General features: G+C 36.6%; 5 protein-coding genes across 5 annotated transcripts; 4 read left to right on the top strand and 1 right to left on the bottom strand.

Annotated features, from left to right (window-relative positions):
• The first annotated feature begins 137 nt into the window (after nt 1-137).
• On the top strand, nt 138-3,215 carry LOC148154983 (BDNF/NT-3 growth factors receptor-like). The gene is made up of 5 exons (XM_088013629.1): nt 138-327; nt 460-771; nt 1,312-1,693; nt 1,886-1,964; nt 2,053-3,215. The coding sequence occupies exons 1-5, from the start codon at nt 228-230 to the stop codon at nt 2,143-2,145; spliced, it is 966 nt and encodes a 321-aa protein (XP_087869755.1). The 5' UTR covers nt 138-227; the 3' UTR covers nt 2,146-3,215.
• Nucleotides 3,216-4,709: 1,494 nt separating this feature from the next.
• LOC148154982 (sialic acid-binding Ig-like lectin 14) lies at nt 4,710-9,458 on the top strand. The gene is made up of 9 exons (XM_088014151.1): nt 4,710-4,784; nt 5,235-5,579; nt 6,704-7,003; nt 7,280-7,543; nt 8,186-8,467; nt 8,543-8,636; nt 8,787-8,843; nt 9,008-9,197; nt 9,346-9,458. Exons 1-9 carry the CDS (start codon nt 4,739-4,741, stop codon nt 9,436-9,438), a joined length of 1,671 nt encoding a protein of 556 aa, XP_087870277.1. The 5' UTR covers nt 4,710-4,738; the 3' UTR covers nt 9,439-9,458.
• A 1,004-nt stretch (nt 9,459-10,462) lies between these two features.
• On the top strand, nt 10,463-12,032 carry LOC106916416 (free fatty acid receptor 2-like). Its single transcript, XM_014984707.2, has one exon. It carries the CDS (start codon nt 10,463-10,465, stop codon nt 11,372-11,374), a length of 912 nt encoding a protein of 303 aa, XP_014840193.2. The 3' UTR covers nt 11,375-12,032.
• Nucleotides 12,033-14,050: 2,018 nt separating this feature from the next.
• Nucleotides 14,051-15,822, top strand: LOC148154981 (free fatty acid receptor 2-like). The gene has a single exon (XM_088013941.1). It carries the CDS (start codon nt 14,051-14,053, stop codon nt 15,020-15,022), a length of 972 nt encoding a protein of 323 aa, XP_087870067.1. The 3' UTR covers nt 15,023-15,822.
• Nucleotides 15,823-16,461: 639 nt separating this feature from the next.
• Nucleotides 16,462-21,544, bottom strand: lim2.5 (lens intrinsic membrane protein 2.5). The gene is made up of 5 exons (XM_014984746.2): nt 21,000-21,544; nt 18,814-19,026; nt 17,600-17,749; nt 17,260-17,394; nt 16,462-16,636 (listed from the first exon to the last, which is right to left on the bottom strand). Exons 2-5 carry the CDS (start codon nt 18,989-18,991, stop codon nt 16,575-16,577), a joined length of 525 nt encoding a protein of 174 aa, XP_014840232.2. The 5' UTR covers nt 18,992-19,026; nt 21,000-21,544; the 3' UTR covers nt 16,462-16,574.
• Between the last annotated feature and the right edge of the window lie 263 nt (nt 21,545-21,807).

Here is a 21,807-nt window from a genome sequence, read left to right as displayed (position 1 = left end):
ATTGTAACAAGTTTGAGGTTAATTTGCCTCAGACTGTGCAAGTTAAGAAAGGATCCTGTGTGACCGTTCCCTGCTCCTTTGACATAAGGAGTGAATATAACGGTAACTTAAATGATACATGTGAAGCTAGATGGGTTTTCAATCCAAGTTTGACCCCACAACTGACTGAGACAAATCCAGTAACGGGAATCCTAACAAGGAAAAATTGCACCACAACTTTCAATGATATGCAGCCTCATCACAACAAGGCTTATAATTTCAGACTGGAGTGTAAGAATGATCTGAAATACACGTTTACAAATAAGAAAGTGATATTCAAAGTCACAGGTAGGCTTACATATCCACACACAGAATTTTAATCAATAAATTGTGCTAAAGCAACTCACTTTACCTTTCAGAAGACAATGCTGAAAAATTATTGAACATTTAATAAACATCTACTCTGAACTTTACTTCCAGACGATTTTCCCTCTCCAACTCTGACTCCGTCCACACTGACGGTAAAGGAGGGAGAGTCAGTGAGTCTGACCTGCTCTGCTCCGGCTCCATGTCTCCCTCACACTCCAACTCTGACATGGACTCCCATACTGGGGGACATTCACGAAACAATTCAGGAGAATCAAGACAAAACTAAGTTTAAGACCTCTGTTCTGAACTTCACTGCTTCTCAACGCCATCATGGGCAGAAGATTTCCTGTACTGCTGCCTACAAGAAACAAGATGGAAGTCCAGATGGCTCTTTTACCACAAGTTTAATGTCGGATGTCTTATGTAAGTTTATTTGTTCTCTTATCCTCCTCACTACCAGGAAAAAAAATATTGTCCAATCACCATTTTTTTTAAATCCCACATTCTTCGTAAGGTAATAAAAGGTTTTATGCACTTACTTTGTCTCGTCCCATAGAATGTGTTATTACTGATGAACACAATTTTTATGTATTAGAAAAAGATATGAACAAAAGTCCCACCCCTTCATATGTGGTATCACTGAAAAGCCCTAAATGTCCTCTCCAGATACCAAAAGGAATTAATTCAGTAGAATGCAGGGAGTGGGAGATATTCAAGTTTAGAAATGTCCTCTACAGAGGACAAAAATGAACTACTGGTAGTCAGGAGGATATAACACTTCAAGAGAACTTGAGAACAGAGACCATTCTTTTCTAGCACTTAATACTGTTCTTGAACTCAGTATATATCTGAAGACCTATTTCCTCTTTTACATTCACTAAGTTTTAACCTTGTTTAGATGGGAGTTGTTCTGAAATTAGATTACAAATGATCAAATAAACATTTTTTCTTTTTTAATTCTAGACATTTCACAAATCTTTCACTCATCTAACTGCATAAAAACTTCAAATCAGCTCAACTGCTCCTGTGAAACGGTGGGAAACCCGTTACCAACAACACATTGGTACTTGAACGGGCAACCTGTTGATCAATCTAGCCAGGTTGTGGTTACAAATGAGCCTCTTAATGGCTCACATCTGAGGAGCATCATCACTCTGAATGAACCCCAGGACAGAGATCTGTCCACCCTGCTTTGCTTCAGCTCCAACTCTTTTGGACCAACCAGTAAACAGTTTGGTGTCGGCTGCATTGAGAGCTCCAGAGAAAATCTAATCCGAATGCCTGTCTTCATTGCCACAGTTGGTGCTTTTCTATTCCTAGTATGCGTCCTCCTGTTTATTGTCGGGTAGGTGAAGCTCCTCAGAGTATAATTTGAAAAATGTTTATTTTTCAGTCAGAATTTTTTGGTTCAGTAATTTATCTATGTAGCAGAAAAGAATGACGCTCTTTTATCTCTGTAAATACTTAGTTCTGCTTTTTCAGTTGCCTTCTTGACTAATGAAAGAAAAGAACAACAGATGTCTTGCATATTTTTCAGGTTTCAGAGTACTCATCTTAAACATAAAAGGATCACAGTTGATACGGATGCAGTTGCTGTAAGTCAACAGAAAAACGAGGTAGGCTGACTCTTACTGTGTTCAAAATGTTCTCTTATTTTTTTTATTTTTAACACATCTAGTGTTAATGTTTCCCTTCAAATTTTAGGAACAAAATCCAAATGAGGATGCCATTTATGCTAACTCTGAGGAATTTCGTTGGTCAAGGAGCCCCGCCCCAACCTTTACCTGGAGCAGATGAAATGTGCACCAGTCCTGTGACCACTGAGAATCAAGATGAATCCAGTAAAGTCACAGGAAGTAAATGTGAAAATGTGATTTATGCCAGTGTGAATAGGTCAAAAATAGAACAAAACAAAGGAGAAAGACCATGATGTGAACATGAATCCCTCTTGTGGCTCCAAGGAGAAGTTTGAGAAGGGGGTCATGTATTTTCTGAGTTGTGCTCTGGAAATGGGAAGTTTGTATGCAGAAGACTAGAAATGTTCTGCTCAAGAGAACAAAGTCTTAATAGTTTTCATTGATTAATTAAAGTCTTACTGTTTCCTTATGAATATTCAGTAACATACTTTTTAATCCTGACTTTCATGTGACAGCCATAAAATAAACACCAACAAAACTTTTAAAAAATACAACTTTTCATTTGGAGAAAATTTAATCTAGCTTACTAAGTAGAGAAAAAAAATCACATGCAAAATTAACCCATGACATGACATTTCTTTTCAAACTAATGTTAATGAGTCTTTTCCAAATCAAAATGTGCTTTTTGAAGGTTTATCAGCATATCTATAAAATCTTAGGTAGAAATCCTGGTTCCCTGACTATGTACATAATGTCGCGCTGTGTGCCGTTTTTCTTAGACACTGGAAATGACAAAGAGAACACATCTTTCAGTTATATGTCGATTGTAAAAAAGTCTGTGCCTAGATCCTCAGGCAGAGTAATAATTTAAATGTTTAAAAGACCTGGAACTCTGTCTAAAAAGCAAGAAAAGGATCCAAGTGTATTTTGCCTCTGCATATCACGAGGAACCTAATTAAGAAGGGTAAAATAATATTCCGAGCTGCATGAAAGAATTGCCTTTTCAGATTACCAAATTTCAAGAGCAAATATTTATGTTAATCCTTTTGTCCACATCCCCATAAGGGGTGCCAGGAGTTGTGAAGGATGCTGTATCTCAGTGCTTTGCGGTGTATGTTTTAGTCATTCAGTTAAGCGCTGTGTTGATTTCATATGTTTGCTTTCTATAAAAACCGTGCTGGGTTGGTCATTTTGTCTGGTTTAATAAAAATATCAATATCCTTCATGTCATATTGAGTTGCAAGTGTTCATTCTTATTTACTCGCTATATGAGTCCATTTACTGGTATTTTCTGCATTTTCTGTCTGAGTGCTGAACCTTTAAGTTCTTTTTTTTTTTCTTTGCTAAAAATGAAAAGCCAATCATAATTATTTATGTAGACTTCCGGGCACAGATTTGTGTGCTTCAGGTATTTTGTTTCCTTGTATTGGTGCCCTGGATATTTCCCAAACTTATGTAAACATTTTTAGAGAGACTTTTATCAGCAGGTCAGATTTTGATTTATTTATTTTCTTCCTTCTTCGATGATTTCCTTGTTAACCCTGAATGTCGTTTTATCTTATCTTTTATGAATTCATGGTGGAGGAATCTAAAATTGTCATACATTCTTACATCCCATTTTTTGGACTGCTGTAGAACATAAAAATGACTTTACAAGTTGGATTAGTTTCTTACAATTGTGGGTTTGTTAGTTTTTCAGGAGCCAGCTTTAGTTTAGTTCATCAGTTGCCAAACATGGCTCTGTGATCAAGACCAAAATCCTCTGTGTATCACCTTTTATATGTAGTTAAGAGAAAACTGACATTAAAAGATGAGAACTCTGTAAATGTTGTATTAAATACTTTGGCTTATGAATACCAACAAGAAAACAGACAAAACCAACCTCTCAGAATAACTGGAAAGGCTTGATCCAGACTCAGACTTCCAATCACCAAACTATCACAGTGGTTTATCTGCCTAGCAACAGATCAGAATGAATTCTGATAGGATGAAAACTTACTGCTTTCAGAGAATACAGCAAATTCCAGCAAAAAAAAACATTGTAGTTTGTTATTTTGTTTAGAAAAAAATTTAATAGTAAACATAATACAGGTATAGATGTGCAATTTAATTTATAATTATTAGAAAATGCCCATTCAAACACATATTTAAAAAATGTACTAGGCCCTCAAAAAAAGCAGTTGATCTTTATATTAATATAGCTGGAAGAAAAGATTGTTCTCCTGTTTGGAAACTTTGCATTTTAATAATGGGTCAAGACAGGTTTTTGAAGTAGTTTGTCTAATGCTTTGAAAACAGTAAACCAAGAAAGCTTATTGTCAAGTGGTCTTGTTCTTCTGGTTAACTTCTTTAGACGCAGTCATTGGTTTCTTATCTAAGACTACAAGTGAGGGAAAGTGCTTGCAATTAGGCTGTGGTCAAAACCGGTGGACTTAAAAGCAGCAACACACCAGTGGTTCATCACATATTCACACAGCAGCTCATCTGACAAGGTAAGTGCTCTCGTACATGTATGTAGTATAAAGCCTGCAGTTTTATCCTACAAATGCGATTGTCTGACATGACAAACCATCTCCTCTAAACCAATATTTAACATCTGTTGCAGAACTTTATCATTAACAAATTTCCAGTGGCATGAGAAGATGATATCTAGGCAAAAATGATTATGAACCCAGTCAACATGATCTGCTGAAATATTTCTATATTTATCGTGTTTTTAGGATCTTGAGGATTTAAAAGTGACCACTGTCTTCATGGGACCTGCTTGTCTGCTTAGACTGCTCTGCCTCATCAGTGGTGGTACCGTAACCTATATCTTGTACTGAAGAACCATTTTATGTTTGACATATTGATTCTTTTGCAAGTATTGGATTCATTTGCATTATACTGACAGAACTTGTAATCAATTTGCAGTTATTGAAACTGAAATTTACTTACACACCCATATTTTCCATTAATATATGCCAATTCTCCAATTAAAATTTAAAAAATGATGTTATTTTTAAATACTATTTTTAATATTGCATTGTTAATGTCATCATTTTATAAAATATCTAACATAATAATTGGGTTTTTATTTTTATGTCATTTTCTTACTGCAAATGCTTCACATGCCGCTAAAAACAGTTTTCTGGTTACCATTCATAATAGGCTTCCAGCTTTGCTAAAAAAATAAATAAATAAATAAATTCTACTTCACAAACATCATCAAAACACAAAAATCTAAATTGGATCCATCTTCCATGCCAGTTCTCCACCAGGTCAGATGTTGGACCATCAATGTGCCGATGACAGTCACTGCAGTCGAAGGAAGCTGCGCTGTGGTGCCGTGCCATACGCAGCCTCATGCACGTGTCATTTGGTACAAGTACCACAATATTAATTACCCTGTGGTATACGATCAACAATTTAATCAAGTGGAAGCCCCGTTCAGAGGAAGGACCTCTGTGATGGGTAAAGCTGCAGAGGGAAACTGCACCTTGAAGATCCAAGATGTGACGATGGCTGACAACAACCTGAGAGTTTATGTGTGGATCAACCCCGACTCTAAAGCAACCCAGAAATTTCATGATCAAACAGTTATTATTTTTGTTGGTATGTATATATTTTGAAATCCATATTTTGTTTTTCGAGTCTGAGGTGACATTCCACGTTAAGAACTGTCCGAGTTTAAGAGTTGCAAAACAAATTGAAGGTGTTACCCCATGCAGCATGCAATTCCAGAAATACTGATTTTAATACACATTTTTACATGTTCTTGTTTGCTCTGATATGCACATGCATAAATATACAAAATACCTCATTGCTGTCTGTACCAGAGTATCACATCTTAATGTGAATATGCCATCATTTTTTGTCTTATGACCTTTGACAAAGTTGTCTGATTTGTAGCTCACAGTTCTGTTTCCAAAATTGAGAAAAATGACTTTGAACATAAGATAGTTTCCGATAAAGATAGAAGTGATTAGACACACTCACTTACTTATAACCACTGACAAGTGGGGCCATCCTGTGTGGTCTGGCTGTTGATCTGTTTAACATTTCTGCTACAGTCAGTGCATGAGTAAGTGCTAGGGGGAGGCTTGTGCTTCATGCTATTCTTTCCCTTGAATTTAAGACTATCTGTAGGGCTTGTTTTGACATAGTTATGTGGCAAAAAGTACTTTAAAAAGATAGTGTTGTGTTTGGTCATTAAGGCAACCACAAATAGGAAGGTTCACCACCTTTCCATGTTTTCTCCCTTTGTGGATAATGCTTTTCAACGCTTCTCTGAGTGGTTCGCTGAAGTTCTGAAACCTAAGAAATGGCTTTATTATCCTAAAACTTTGTTTATAATTTGTTGTTGAATTTCTGTAGTTCAGGGCATAATGCATTGTTTTTTTGACCTGCCTCATGTTGTGAAACAAGTTCTATTTACAAAGTAACTTGAATTGACAGACTAGTCAATACTCTGGTATTTTGTTGACTGGTAAAACTGAACCAAAAAGATGTGATAAACCACACTCCACAGTTTATTAAAAAAAAAGAGAGCAATATTTTCACATCAAGGATTCCCATTAAAAACTGCTCAGGAAAGTTTTTTGTTTTGTTGATCAATCTGTAGTTTACTCTAACTGTACCCAAAAGATTAAAATACTTGTCACCCTTCAAACAAATTAATCTTAAAAAATATACAATGCATTTTCCAATTTGATTTATTCTCTCATTTTGGTTTTTAGAGAGAAGAAACCCCATGATATCGGTCCAGAGTGTAATCCTGGAAGGAAGTATTTTCGAGGTCGACTGCAGCATAGAGCACTCCTGCCCGTACTCCCCTCCTTCAATTCAGTGGCACAGAAGCCATTTTCTACAGAACTTCACTTCAGTGACATTCAGTTCAAAAAGAGGGAACCTATGGCTCTACAGAGAAACACTGCAGGGAACAGCTACTCTAAACATGCATAAAACCCAAATTGGATGTTCTGCTCAGTTCAGAACCTTGACCACAACTAGTCCTCAAACAACCCTCAATGTTTTTGGTAAGTGAAAGTTAAATTGTAAGTTCAAATGATTTTTTTAAAAGGTTTTGTTGGCTCCAGTGGCCTTTATTTGAAAGTAGTTTGACAGGAAGGAGGGTTATGAGAGAGGGGGAAGACATGAGGTAAATGTTGCCAGGCTGGGAATCGAACCTGTGACCAAAAGCATGAGGACTAGGGCCTCAATACATGGGTAGTGCTTTGCCCCTGCGCCACCACATCACCCCTTATCTATGAATTTTATCATTAAAGATTTGTGTTTATCTTTTGTATCTACAGGTCAACCTGCCAACGTGAAGATAGAACTGAAAAAAGCCATGATAATAGAAGGAGGCAGTATTACTGCAAATTGCGCTGCTAATAGTTACCCTCTACCCCACACATACTCATGGATCATAAGGCAGATGGGCATTAACAGCGAAATAAATTCAACTCAGAGAATAATGTCCTTTCACAACATTACTAGAAATACTTCTCTGTCCTGCATGGCTTACAATGACGTTGGAGTGGGACAATCAGACTGGATGGATCTCCTTGTTCAGTGTACGAAAACAAATATATACATATATATATATATATATATATATATATATATATATATATATATATATATATATATATATATATATATATATATATATATATATATATATATATATATATATATGTTTTTTTTTTTTGTTTGTTTTGTTTTTTTATGTAATTATTACTGGATAAAAGCATCACAGATTTTTACAGCAAAATCTGACAATGTAGTATGGACCAGATATAATCATTCTTAACAGGTTTTTTATCTAATACACGATGATGGTCTTATGATGTCTTTCCTAAATGTCAGAATAATCAATGATAGATAATGCTCAACCTTTTTTTTTTACTTTGCTCAAATTTAGACATGGATAGATATAAATTTCCTTAGTATAACGTATCCCTTTTTCCACATGATAGTTTGTTGGAATTTTGACCCATTTCTCCTGACAGAATTGGTGTAACTGTGTTATAGCTACAGGCTGCCTTTGTTCATAGGAAACATTTTCAGCTCTATCCACAAATTTTCTAGAATAGTGAAATCACTCCTTCGTAGTGATCTCTCCAAAACAATGGTTTGTTGCTACCATTTTAAAACGTATAAGTCAAGAGATTTCAGTTTATATTAAATGTCAATGATTTACTCCGTCTTTCTAGATGCTCCAGCCATACTTCCCGAGTCCTCATGCAGCCTGATGGAAGATCTTATGAGGTGCTTTTGCCACGTGGAGGCCTTCCCTTTTGCTTCCATATCCTGGGATGTTGCTGGAAATTACTCTCATCTTTCATCAGTCACCACCAACTACACAACCAAGCCAAATGTAGTGTCTGGGGAAATTAATTTGCCAATACTAAACCAGGGCAGCGTAAGGTGCATAGCCTGGAATGAATTTGGCAATGACACCAAGCAGCTGATTTTAAACATTACGTCAGAAACATGTAAGTTAATTTCTTGGTGATGACTGTTTTGTTTTTGTCTATGTCCTATCTGAACTTATGTCTTCTTTTCTGCAGCTTCATCGCTTACATGGTTATGGCTGGTAATTATGGGATGTATTTTGATGCTGGGATTCACATTTTGTATTAAACGAAAATTGAACATGAGCAGGTTGGTTGTCTTTGAAAATTTTTACATTACAACTGATTGACAGGTCTTAGATTGTAACCTTTTATGGGGGTTTTTTGTTTGTTTTTTTTTCCTATGAGAATTTTAATTTAATTTGCAACATCAAAATTATACTTTCGCTTTATTCTGAAGGGCCCAGCCGTCTCCCGCAATTGTCCAACTGGAAGAACGGTACTACATACCACTAAGGTAGAGATAACTACTTTTATGTTTTACAAAATCAAACAATGAACCACAATTTAACCTAAGACAATAACTGAAACACATGAAAGAAAAACTTGTTAAAAAAAAGTGTATCAGTCTAACCCTGATTTCTGGTTCTGTGTTAACTTTCCTCTTTTGTATCTTATTAGATTAGAAGACTCAGACACAAACCAACCGACACCTGAAAGTAACTTTGAGGAAAACACTTCGTCTTGTGTTTATGACAATGACTTTTTGGAAGACGTGAGGACTTCAATGGGACTTCAGCAGCAACAGAAAAAAACATTTTGTGACAAAAAGCATGAGATAGAGCCAGACTCAAAGCTTATTTATGGACAGGTAAATCATTGATTTACAACTTATTGGTTTTCATGCAGATTAAAAGATAATCCCTGGAAAGTGATCATATTCTCACTTTGAACACTATTCAAAACTTTATTTTCTCTGAATGCTTAAAAGTATTTATGTCATTTGTTCATTTCTGCAGATTGTATATGGCAACATAGATGATGACTGCGTTGAGAAAACCCGTTGTGACACAGGTTTCATTGCAGCTCCTCTTCTTTCAAAACATATTTAAACCGGCCATAGTTGTTTGTATCAATGTTGTCTTGTGCACAGTTATTTTTGCAAACAAACAACTATGTAAGTGTGTAGATATTTAGAGTGCTGCCATTGTTCAAAATATCAAGTGGTATTTGTTTAGCTTACAGACTGCTATCATTATATTTGGCCAAAAGGAAACGCAAGCATGAGGCATTTCAAAAGGACTCAGCTGTGAAAACCCCAATGAAGATTCTGCTGCCACTCTGGGTATATAAATATTCTAAAACAGTCACCAAGGCTCTGAGGTTCTCACGAGCCGAATGTTGAGGCACAGCATTCAGCCTCAGAAAAGCTCCATTTCTTGCTTAGTTCAAAGTTCACTCAAAAAGAAAGCAAGTCCTTTTTAATATACAAAGTTTAAAGGAAATTAAATTTTGCATGTTAGTTAATATTAACAGGGAGGTGTCATCTCATTGCTCAGCACAGGGAGAATAAGGCTCTGTCGTGTTTCAGTGTGACGATTGTAGGTGTTTCCTGGTTGTATCATTTTATATCAAGTCAGCTTTAAGCTGAGAGCACATAGAACAAAGCTTTACTTAGCTGAAGCCAGCACCAAAAGACTTGTGATTTATTAGCATTTCACAGGCCCTCAGGTAAGAAAGCTTTGTTTCTCTTCTCAAAGAAAATTCTGATTAAAATTTATATTGTTAGCTGTAATTTGGAGTTAAGGCACAACTGCTGTTTGTTTGTCTTAGATCTGAAACGTGAGTAGAGTTTCGGATCTCATGCAAGGCTTTTTCTGACTCAGTGGAAATATTTAACAGCGGATTTCTGCCTGTAAACACAGCAGTGCATTTTCTTTTTATTTAATCACAAGATAATTGACATGGTGTTCAAAATTGAAGAAAATGAAGAAATTCAGCAGTTTCTTCTGTTGTTGTTATTAGGAGTCAAAATAATTGTTATACATTCATAAAATTGGCCAGTGCCATTGACTCTAACAGGCATTGTCAATGTTTTTTTTTTTTTTTTTAATCTCCTTTTTTTTAAGGTCCATAATGGCGTCAGTGGTGAGAAGCGAGATTATTCTGACGTTTTACATCATTTCCTTCCTGATTGGCCTTCCAGCCAATTTGGTGGCTTTTTATGCCTTCAGTGTCAAGATCCACTGCAAGCCACTCCCAACAGACATCCTGCTTCTGAATCTGACTGTGTCCGACCTGCTCTTCTTGATCATCCTTCCTCTCAAGATGCACGAGGCAGCATCGGGGATGCAGTGGAATCTGCCCAACTTCATGTGCTCCATCACCTCCTTTACCTTTTTCTCCACAATATACACCAGCTCCTTGCTGCTGATGGCCGTCGCCGTGGTCCGCTACGTAGGAGTGGCCTTTCCTATTACCTATAAGCTATTGCAAAAACCTGTTTATCCGATCGTCATCAGTGCTGTTATTTGGCTGATCTCAATGGGACACTGCAGCATCACTTTCATCATCCAGCACCATCCATCTCTCACCAGCAAAAACTCTTCTATCTGCTATGAGAATTTTACACAGAAGCAGCTGGAGGTTCTCCTCCCAGTGCGTTTGGAGTTTTTCTTCGTGGTCTGCCTTATACCTCTTATAATTTCCATTTTCTGCTACCTGCGCTTAATTTTGATTCTGTACAGCCGTCCCAGGATATCCTGGATGCAAAAAAGGAAGGCTATCGGCATGGCCTTGGGGACTCTTGCTGTGTTCCTCATTTGTGTTCTGCCATACAATTTCTCTCATTTATTGGGTTTCTTCCAGGGAAAGAGCCCTGAATGGAGGTACTACACTTTGCTGCTCAGCACATTAAACACCTGCATCGATCCCATCATATTTTATTTTTCCTCCTCAATCTTCCACTGCACCAGCAAAAGATCTATTTTCAGAAAGCGTCGTGCTATTGATGTAAATATGGAAGTAGGGGGCACATGTTCAAGCTGAATCTGAATTTTAATCCTGCCATTTGCTTTTAAAGTTTCTTTTTCAGTTGTTTTCAACTCAGTTGTGTTGAAATGATCTAGTGCTGTTTCTTATTAGATGTATATTCACCCAAAACCTTGGTTAACCCTTTAAGAAGAAAACTAAAAGACGTACTGTGTAGGCTTTGCAATATTATTAGTCACCAGGAAGCTGTCAACTTTAATCTGGTAGATTAATTTATCATGGTTGACATAAATTAATCCTTTAGAGTAGGTGAGATACTCAGCACCAGTGCATTCAGTAGATGTATGTTTAGAATTAATCTGTAAGTAAAAGTATGAAAAGTAAAAAGAAGTTTATTTGTCTTCATTTGTACAGAGATCAAGAACAATGTAACATGTTTGGAAAAGGGTTAAACAAATACACTGTAATTAAAATATGTATTTTAATATGTGGTTGGGTTTGAAGCTAGATCATTGTGTAATTAGTTTCAATATCCTAAGAGCTTTAAAAATGTATTGATTTAAAGAAATAAAATTATAAATACCAACTCAAAACAGCTGCAAATGTGGGACGTTTTTCAGAATGAAAATGGCAAACTGCACAAATTCCTCCAGTAATATGTAATATCATAAAAACCTTTCTTTTATGTGTTAAGCAACCTTCAAAGAGGAAACGATTGTTGCTGTCCAATCCTTGTAGAACAAAGAGAAACATGACTAGAACACACTAAAACAGTTGTGCAGTAAACTCACTGTCATACTGTATTTGGCCATCGTTGTGCAGAAAGCTGTTATGGAGGCTGCTGAAGGTGATTACACCCTCACTGAAGTTTATGCAATCACAATGGACTGATGTAATATTCTAGATTCAGCCGGAAAGACTAGAAGGACAATATCAGGATAATTCTATGTTCTCGTTATTTAACTTACATATTTCAGTGCAGATATAGCCATAAGACAGCTTTAATAAAAGTTCACTCAAAAAGAAAGCAAGTCCTTTTTAATATACAAAGTTTAAAGGAAATAAAATTTTGCATGTTAGTTAATATTAACAGGGAGGTGAAATCTCATTGCTCAGCACAGGGAGAATAAGGCTCTGTCATGTTTCAGTGTGACGATTGCATTGCCTGGTTGCATCATTTTATATCAGGTAAGAAAGCTTTGTTTCTCTTCTCAAAGAAAATTCTGATTAAAATTTATATTGTTAGCTGTAATTTGGAGTTAAGGCACAACTGCTGTTTGTTTGTCTTAGATCTGAAACGTGAGTAGAGTTTCGGATCTCATGCAAGGCTTTTTCTGACTCAGTGGAAATATTTAAAGTTATAAAGTTGAATTTTATAACAGTTTGCTAAAATTCTCGTGAATTTTAGCAAACTGCACAAATTCCTCCAGTAATATGTAATATCATAAAAACATTTCTTTTATGTGTTAAGCAACCTTAATATCAGGATAATTCTATGTTCTCGTTATTTAACTTACATATTTCAGTGCAGATGTAGCCATAAGACAGCTTTAATAAATGCTTTCTGCAATTATGAGCTTTAGGTTTTTTTGTTTTGTTTACCATTGTGTATTCCATGTCTCAAGTAGTGGTAACTAAAAACTTGTAACAACAGAAGAGTTTAAAAACCAACAGGAAAAAATAATAAACTGATTGGATAGACTCCATTACGAGTGATTGCCAAAGGAAATCACAACCACATCCGTGTTTGTGAAAGTAGGACCTTCCTAGTCAGAAATTGTGGTGCTGAAACAAAACCTAGCATCACACACCAGAGGGATCAGAGGAAAATCAAGACAGATTTTTACATGATCATTGAAAACAGGAGAGACTTATAAACTGAGTAGAAGCAGCTTGGAGGAAAGTGGATCGAAGCAACCGAGGGAGGCTGGGTACAGAGAATGACTGAATGAACACAAGGGGGAAACGAGGGGACAGGAAAACACCAACTAAGTAAAACCAAAGTAAGCACAAAAGTGAGTAGAGATATAAATCATACAAACATACTAAATTAAAAAACAGTAAGCTTAAAATCTGAAGACAAAAGCAGTCTAAAGCTCATCAATAAATGACCAAGTACCTACTAAAAGTCCAAACAACAAACAAAAAGCAACCCAACATTCGGTTTAAATGCCCTACCCTAAACAGGTAGTACAGTTTTGAATTGAAAGAAATATCAACCTGAAGGCGTTAAGGAGTGAGTGAGGTATGAGTCACTAAAGCCTTTAGTGTGAAGAGATGTTTCCTGTTCATTCAATACCAAGTCGTCATTAAAGACAACAGGCACCTCATTTTCTCATCTTTTTCTACTTTTAAAGACAGTAAAAACGCTGGACGTTGACTGCTGCATTAGGCAAGTACATATCTTTATCTTGAAAATCAATAAATGTGTTTTGTTTTTGTTTTTTGCTTCTATAGTTCAATATTTTCAGTTTAGACTTGGGCAAATTGGTGCCATACAAGAGCCATTTCTCTCATAAAGTTAATTTATTATCAGTTACAGAAACAAAACGATATTGACAACGAGGTTATGACAGAATATATAAATTAGATTTCTAATTAAAACTGGGAAATGTTGTATATATTTCTAATTAGTATTTTCCTTATTTTAGGGCAACTAAATTACAAAAAAATATACATTTGTTTTATTTTTTGGAAATTACACTATAGCAACAAAGTTGGTATTTATGAATAATGTTTTCTATATACTGTCTCTACAATATACATTTTGACAGTTTTTATTTTTCTACCTTCAGGATCAAGATGAATTCATTGGTGAAAAGTCAGATTATTCTGACAGTTTACATAATTTCCTTCCTGATTGGCCTTCCTGCCAATCTGGTGGCTCTGTATGCTTTCAGCATCAAAATCCACCACAGTCCTCTTCCAACAGACATCCTGCTTCTGAATCTGACTGTGTCCGACCTGCTCTTCTTGATCATCCTTCCTCTCAAGATGCATGAGGCAGCATCGGGGATGCAGTGGACTCTGTCAGACCTCATGTGCTCCATCACCTCCTTTACCTTTTTCTCCACAATCCACACCAGCTCCTTGCTGCTGATGGCAATCGCTGTGGTCCGCTACGTCGGAGCAGCATTTCCTGTAATCTACCAACACCTCAAGAAACCTGTGTACCCGATCATCATCAGTGCTGTTATTTGGCTGATCTCAATGGGACACTGCAGCATCACATTCATCATCCAACACCACCCCTCCTTGTCCAGCTCAGACTCCTCTATGTGCTATGAAAACTTCACAGAGAAGCAGCTGGAGGTTCTTTTACCAGTGCGTTTGGAGTTTTTCTTTCTGTTCTGCCTTGTGCCTCTTTTAATTACTAGTTTCTGCTACCTGCGCTTAATTTTGATTCTGTACAGCCGTCCCAGGATATCCTGGATGCAGAAGAGGAAGGCTATTGGCATGGCTTTAGGAACTCTTGCTGTGTTCGTCATTTGTGTTGGACCGTTCAACTTCTCTTTTTTGTTGGGTTACTTCCAGGGACAAAGCCCAGTGTGGAGATACTACACTTTGCTGCTCAGCACGTTGAACACCTGTATTGATCCAATTATATTCTATTTTTCCTCCTCCATCTTTCACTTCACAAGCGAAAAATCAATTTTCAGAAAGCACTGTAGTAAATGGAGACGAGGGACAAATTTAGGGCATTAATTCAAGATCAATGTGCGTTTCCTCCCACATGATGTATTTGGCAGTGGCATTTTATTAGTCATCAGGAAGCTGGCAGGCTTGAAGTCGATGATAGCTTCCTCAGCTTTGACATGTTTCCTGTTTGCTACCATGAACTAGCGGCTTCTTCTGAGTACACATGAAGATAGTACTTGTAAAACAATAAAAGTTAACTGTGATGATTAACCTGTCAGGAAATATATACAAAGACAAAATTAGAAATGTGTTTTTTTTTTTCGTATATGCTAGGTGGCTTGTTTGTTGTTAACATTAATGTGTTTTTTTTTTTGTTTTTTTGTTTTTTTGTAAATAAATCCTTTAAACAACGACCATCTGCATGCGAGGGTTTTTATATATCCTATGAGAATGAAGAAAGTACTTTACTCTTTTATAACTGTGGTAATAACTTATTCCTGAGTAATTGGTGGTTGTAAGATTATTTATTTTATTATTAATCTGCAAACTCTCATACTGCTTTGGAGGCAAAGTGATGAATGATGACAGTTACTTGCTTTAAACTAAAGGTCACCTAATTTGAATGTTGCTTAGAAAAAGACATATATGTTGTCCTGTTTTGCATTAGTAAAATCATTGGACCAGCACAATGTAATTCATACAGAAATACAATGTAGATGTTGGATACTGCTTATGGAGCTTGACGTCATATTGCTTTCAAACAAAACCTTTGTGAGATCAAATCTGAAAATAACAGTTTTTTCTTTCACCAAGTCATACTTCTGAAATGTAATTAATAATATATAAGCACATTTACATGTACTGACCATCTCCAGCTACTCACATTTGGACCGTGCTTTTAGACATAAAATATGTTCTCTCACATTTTAATTTATTTGAATGTCAGGCACAGAAAATGAAATGTGAACTCATTTCATTACAGTAGGCAGAGCAACTCATTAAAATCTGAATTAAGCTTTTTTATAAATACAGAGATATTTATGGCAAAAGTCAAGCACATCCACCTCGCAGAAGTTCTAGTATAAGTCTTAGATAAGGAATGAACATTGAAAATCAAAATTTTAAAGTTGTTTGATCCAAATGAAACGTATGTATCTGTAGAGACAACCTTGAAAGTCTTAGATACATTTTCTTAGTTGCAGCTGTAACCCGACTTTATGATTTTGTTTATTGAGTTTTTTATTGGGCCAGAATCCTAAATGAAGAGTCTAGTGGGCTTCTTAGCATGTCTGCAATATTCCACTGGACAGCTGGAAAGTAGGAGTTCAAGATCCTTTTTCTTAATTTTGTGTTCTTTACATAAGAGAGCAATTTAATAAAGTGTAAAGCAAAATGTTACCAGTGTTGGCTAAAGAACAGATTAGGTGTTTGCATTTGCATGCTCAGGTTTATGGTGTATTCCACCTTAAGGTGTTGTTGACTTGTTTCTGACAAAACACAACATATTTCTGATATCTGCAAACATCCTGATTTTATTTGTCCTCAAAAAGTTTTCTAATGACATCAATGGGGGTTTCCTTTCTTGCTTTTTGCTTTGAAGTGTCATTTCCTGCTTGTTTCAACGTGGGCCTGCCACTCTTCTGCACTCATGCATTCTGTAGGCACACATGTAGAATATACCTGTAAAGCAAACATGAGTTGTAAAGACAGAATTATTAACCACACTGGGCACTTTTCATAACAAACATGCATGTCAAGATAAGAGAAAAGAAAACATTCACAACAAGAGTGAAACAGTATGTGCAGAAATGTCCTTTGATTTAACATTCAGGTGAGACGGAAGCGATCCGGTGGCAGACCTTCATAGTTCTGAGTAAGTGACGCTGGGCATTCTGGGTTTGATGTCATTTGGTTTGAGTTGTTACTTTCGTTTTTACAAGAGTTCACTTGCATAGGGAAAAATCAAAAGAGAAGGGGCCAACAGTTGTGTGTTGGAAACACCCGGGCACAGTATTCTCAATCTATATCCGTCTCCACTTTAGCCCTCTAAAGCAGCGGGCATAGCTGGGGGCAACAGTTCTTGTCCTGTTATGAATGTTTTCTTTTCTCTTGCTTTGGCTTGGATTGGTTTAGCTTTTTTTTTATTATTGGATTTTGTTATTTCTGACTCCTTGCCATTCCCATCTTGCTTGACAGACATGGTGTGGAGGTTATTTGCATGCTTAATTTGAAATATTGCCTGCTTATCACCAGTAAAACACAATATTTCAACAAAAATTTGCATCTTGAAAGCTTTAACCAACCTGCAAAGAAGGTCATGAGCAGAGCCACCCAGCCAAGTATGTAGGACCAAGAGAAACGCCAGTCACCAAAACGCTTGCCCAGGAAGTTCACCGTCACTCCCGTGTAAATGGCCATTGCAAGCAGGACAAAGAGAGCTATTGTGAAGACAAAGATTCATCATAAGACGTCTATCCTTAAAATGAACAGTCTCTTCATTTGACTGTTACCTGGCGACTATTAGATAAACAGATGTCAATGTTCTCCATGATTTCCATTCTAAGCAATCCTTTGATAAATGTAGCAACAAACAAACATAAAAAGGATGAGGGTTGCATTTTTGTTGTTGCATCGATGACTTACTTGAAACAAAGAACATGATGCCTGCAGCAAATGAGCGGTTGAACCTCTCAAAAGCAGAGAAGTGAGCAAAGGAGAGGATTCCTGCGATGATGCCAGCAAAGCAGGTCATGGCGGACAGGATCATGAAAGCTCGAGTGGCATTCCAGTAAGCTAAGAAGGAGAGGACAGGCTTAAGAATGAGTCCATGCAAGCTATGCTCAAAAAGGTTTTTAATTAGTTTGACTAGGCAGTACATGCAGTATAAATAAATTATTTTATTTCCAGTCCCTGTGATTCTTTTTTAATGAATCCTATTCTTGTAAGATCTTTAAGAGTAGCTAAATCTAAAATTGACTCAGTTCAACTCAGTTTATATGCATAGAGTAAATTCACAACAAAGGTCATCTCAAGGAACTTTTCAAAAATAATTTCATTTCAAACACATCTACATTTCAATTGATCCTAGTTTTGAAATAGCGTGTGCTCAGTTAATTACTGATGAATGACTGCGATGTGTTTTTGCGTGGAAACAGTGTTCCGAATGATTAGCTTTGTGAATTTGCTGGTTTGTGTAAGAAAAACATCTTGAAAATTATGACCACTTTGGTCAACCTGGTATCAAATTAGTAAACAAAAGCAAGTTTGTATTTCAAACCGTCAACTTTTCAAGATTTGAAAAGTTAGACTTTCTCTCTTGGGAATTTTTTTTTTTTTTTTTCAAAATCAAGACCTTTTAAATGTTTATCTCTGAGAAGAGAATATGCATTTTCACAATCAGGTCATGAAAGCTATTGTGTGGTTTAAATGAAAATTTCTTGCAATTTTACTATTTTTTGTTTTAATATAATGTGCAAACTAATAAACAATTATAAAAAAAAAAACATATTCTAATGCTCATTATGCAGATGTTTTGGATTTTTAACCTAAAAAATGTTCTTTCTGAAACTGCATTCATAGGATGGAAAACAGATAACATTCAGACGAAGCACGGCTTGGTGACGTGACTCATCGAAGCTGCTTGTTAAATAACATGTCAACAGGAAAGCAGAGGTCACATATACTGGATAAGAATGTGGCTGTCCTTACTCAATGCACTTCTGAGGTTCCATTTTTCTTACAACATGAAGAATGTTATTCTTATTATAAGACAGCTGGGAAATTATTGCACCACACGTTAAAAGAAAGGACACTGGGTACAAGCATTTCAGGGAATGTGCTTAGAACGTCCAACTCACCAATGCTGTCAGTCTGCATGTAGCATTTGCCAGACATGCAGTACCTCCACAGGCCCTGATGGGCAAAGCTGCCCGACAGGCGGTACTGCATCCAGTAGTCTGTTGCTGTCGAGACCACCAGCAAGATGTTTCCCACAATGGCACAAAACAGGCCCCCTCCCATGAAGCTGTACATCATGAGTGACACTAAGGTGCTGGCAAAATCTTTGTGCACTGCAAAAAGAGCAAAAGTATGGAAGTTATTGGTAAAAGTGAACCTAGCAAATGTATGAACTCAAGTCAGATGCAAGTCGCTTATTTAAAGACCTTGATAAAATCATAAGACTTGGAAGTTGATTCGGACCTTAGTACAGTGACTCATCATTTCACTTGAATATGAAAATCGTTTAAGTGGAACCCAGGCGGTATCTCAGACTAAACAAAGTATGTTATTTTGAACAAAGGCTGTTTATACATTTCCTGAATTAACTATTAACTTTGTTAGTCATCAGTTGGTTTGCAATGGCAACTAGGAGAGAGGCAATATTATGAGTCACTGGATTTGACAAAATTGACACACCACAATTGTTCTTTTTGAAGTGAAATGGGTCTTCTGAAAGCTAAAATGATGCACCCAATATGAAACCAAGTGTTTTAGGTTTGACATCCTGTTTTAAATCATTAAAACCCACTGTTGTGCAAGAAATATTGTAATTCTTGAGTGGTATCTCTGTCATTTTTGATCTGGCTGTCAAATGTCAAATTCAAAAGCCTTTAAAACATGTACATTTTCTCTAAGACAGCATTTTGGGCAACCAGTAGAAAGAAGACAAAGTGGCACACAAGATAGGTAGCAGTCTATGTTACCACTGCGACTAGCAAAACCTTGTATCAGTTTTGGAGTTCCCTATTAACCAACACATAAGAGTTATTTCCCTTTTGTCATTAAACACAGAACAGCATGATCAAAATATAAGATTCAAAGAACTCATGCATATTCAGAACAAGTTTATTCTGGTCATTACGTTTCGTACTTTGTGAGAAATTCTGGTGCAGAATTCTTGGGAAGTCTTTGCCAATAGAAGAGAAGTAATTATGTGATTACTTCTCTTCTATTGGTGAACATGCAAACATGAAAATATTTCATGTGTTGAAAAATGCTCTGTTTTTACAGTTTAAGGGAATAATATTTAATATATGTCAGCTTTCCAGCTAAGTAAATGTTCTTGGTTAAAAATAAATTATGGGGGCCAGGAAGTGATATTATAGACATGAAGTAAGTTGTTTGAAACACCAACAACCTATAAAAAGTAAAAAAAAAAAAGTCCTCGCAGTTATCCATTTGTGCCCTAAAACTTGAATAAAATGATACTTTAACTTGAGGTACAAGATTTAGCGTTATTCAGAATTGTCAAAGAAAAATAAAATAAAATACAATGAAATGTAGCAAATGTTAACAGTTGCTGCAAAAACCAAAAAGGAAATAACATTTTAAGAAAGTTACTCAAATGCAAAATTTTGTGCAAGAAAAGCATAATAATCTATTTTTGGTCAATTTTGTTAGACTGTCTTCACATTTTAAATTTTGCTAACTTACTTGTATAAGAATAAAAAAAACTAAGTGTAGGATTCGGGACATAACCCTGGATTTGCATGCCTTGACTGGACTCAACTTGGGAATTTATGCTTTTATTTGGTATTTGACTCAAGGCTTGAAAAACTTGTCAGTTCCAAAACAGATTTGTCCCAGTTCTGCAAGTCAGTTGTTTTATTCATGGGTAAAACCAAAACCAAAGGCAGAACAAAAGCAACGTTTAGAACTTGGACTTTAATTCTGGTCTTGGTTGTTCTGACTTTAGTCTCGATTCTGGACATGCATGTCTTTACCTGAGATGTGACAGAAGTGGAAAGACATGAGGCTGACTTCTGAGTTTCATCTCTAACACCACACAAAGCTCCACACCGAGTTGACATCATTTCATAATATTTAGATACACATGTATATTTTCATTATACACTCATTATCTATGCATGTGCTGCATTATATAATAACACATTATACAAAACTGACAGAGGAGATGCAAAGACTTCCAGCTAAACTCTTAAAAGCTTCTGAAGGCCTTTAGGGCCCACAGGTAAGGCATGCTCCTGCTGGCTTGAGTGGAGTCAGCCATTGCAAAAAGGAAGACCACTCCACATCAACCTACCTGAATTCCTCAGGATATATGAACCCTCTTAAGTATCAGCCCTTCCTCAGGGAGAGAGTGCAAACCAGGAGTGAGCAAGTCGTCAAAGAGGAAGCTGTAGGCTGAATTCCAAAAGGTTATCACCCCAACTTTCTGTTGATGGAGGCAAAATCCTTTAAAACAATCAGCACAGAACAAATGCACTTGAGCTGGTGGGCCACAATCCACGTGACACATTCACATTGAACTACATGGGAGTCTTTTGGGGAGAGGGGTGAGGGAACGAGGGGCGGGGAGGGGTGATGGTGTGGATACGGGGGAGGCTCTGGGATACGAGGCCACTGCTCTACAGTCCTCGTCTGTTGTTCTATCAGTCATTCTGGAACTGTGGATGTGCAAATGCTTGCAGTACTGCTGTGGTCAATGGAATATGCTGAAGTGCACGGTTTCTTTTAGTGTAGCTGGGGTGTGGTCACAGAGACACATGCACGCTTACAACAGACGCATGACCAACTCGCTGATAAAATTACACACTGCATGCGAAATGTGTTAAAACATGTTGACACTTTATAATGATGTTGCACATGTTGTGCACTGACAGTAAGAAGGCAGAATAATTATGGACTATTCATCCATCTTTACTGTCTTAGCAGAAATGTCATGAGGAGTTGTATGTAAAAATACAACCCAGTGACCATTTAGCAAAAAACAGTAAAGGCAGAAGTTTTTCTGGCAGTTTTAGTGAAAAAAAATAAAGGCCCAGTGCAGGATTTCAGCTCTGATCTGACAGCACAGTTTTACATTTAGCATGTAAGGATGTTGCACCAGA

Source organism: Poecilia mexicana, unplaced genomic scaffold (assembly GCF_051168715.1).
Source record: "Poecilia mexicana isolate PSO_F unplaced genomic scaffold, ASM5116871v1 scaffold_16, whole genome shotgun sequence".
NCBI classification, from domain to species: Eukaryota; Metazoa; Chordata; class Actinopteri; order Cyprinodontiformes; family Poeciliidae; genus Poecilia; species Poecilia mexicana.
Note: the sequence above shows the minus strand (reverse complement) of the source record. Positions and strands in the feature narration are given on the sequence as shown.

Coding starts and splice junctions, on each gene's coding strand:
- LOC148154982 (XM_088014151.1), top strand. CDS start 4,739: ATGGGACCTGCTTGTCTGCTTAGACTGCTCTGCCTCATCAGTGGTG. Junction 4,785..5,234: donor GCTCTGCCTCATCAGTGGTG/GTACCGTAACCT, acceptor CTTCCATGCCAG/TTCTCCACCAGGTCAGATGT. Junction 8,468..8,542: donor AAACATTACGTCAGAAACAT/GTAAGTTAATTT, acceptor TCTTTTCTGCAG/CTTCATCGCTTACATGGTTA.
- LOC148154983 (XM_088013629.1), top strand. CDS start 228: ATGCAGCCTCATCACAACAAGGCTTATAATTTCAGACTGGAGTGTAAG. Junction 772..1,311: donor TTTAATGTCGGATGTCTTAT/GTAAGTTTATTT, acceptor TTTTAATTCTAG/ACATTTCACAAATCTTTCAC. Junction 1,965..2,052: donor TAAGTCAACAGAAAAACGAG/GTAGGCTGACTC, acceptor TTCAAATTTTAG/GAACAAAATCCAAATGAGGA.
- lim2.5 (XM_014984746.2), bottom strand. CDS start 18,991: ATGATGTACAGCTTCATGGGAGGGGGCCTGTTTTGTGCCATTGTGGGA. Junction 17,395..17,599: donor CATCATGTTCTTTGTTTCAA/GTAAGTCATCGA, acceptor TCTTCACAATAG/CTCTCTTTGTCCTGCTTGCA. Junction 16,637..17,259: donor GCTCATGACCTTCTTTGCAG/GTTGGTTAAAGC, acceptor TTTGCTTTACAG/GTATATTCTACATGTGTGCC.
- LOC148154981 (XM_088013941.1), top strand. CDS start 14,051: ATGTTTTCTATATACTGTCTCTACAATATACATTTTGACAGTTTTTAT.
- LOC106916416 (XM_014984707.2), top strand. CDS start 10,463: ATGGCGTCAGTGGTGAGAAGCGAGATTATTCTGACGTTTTACATCATT.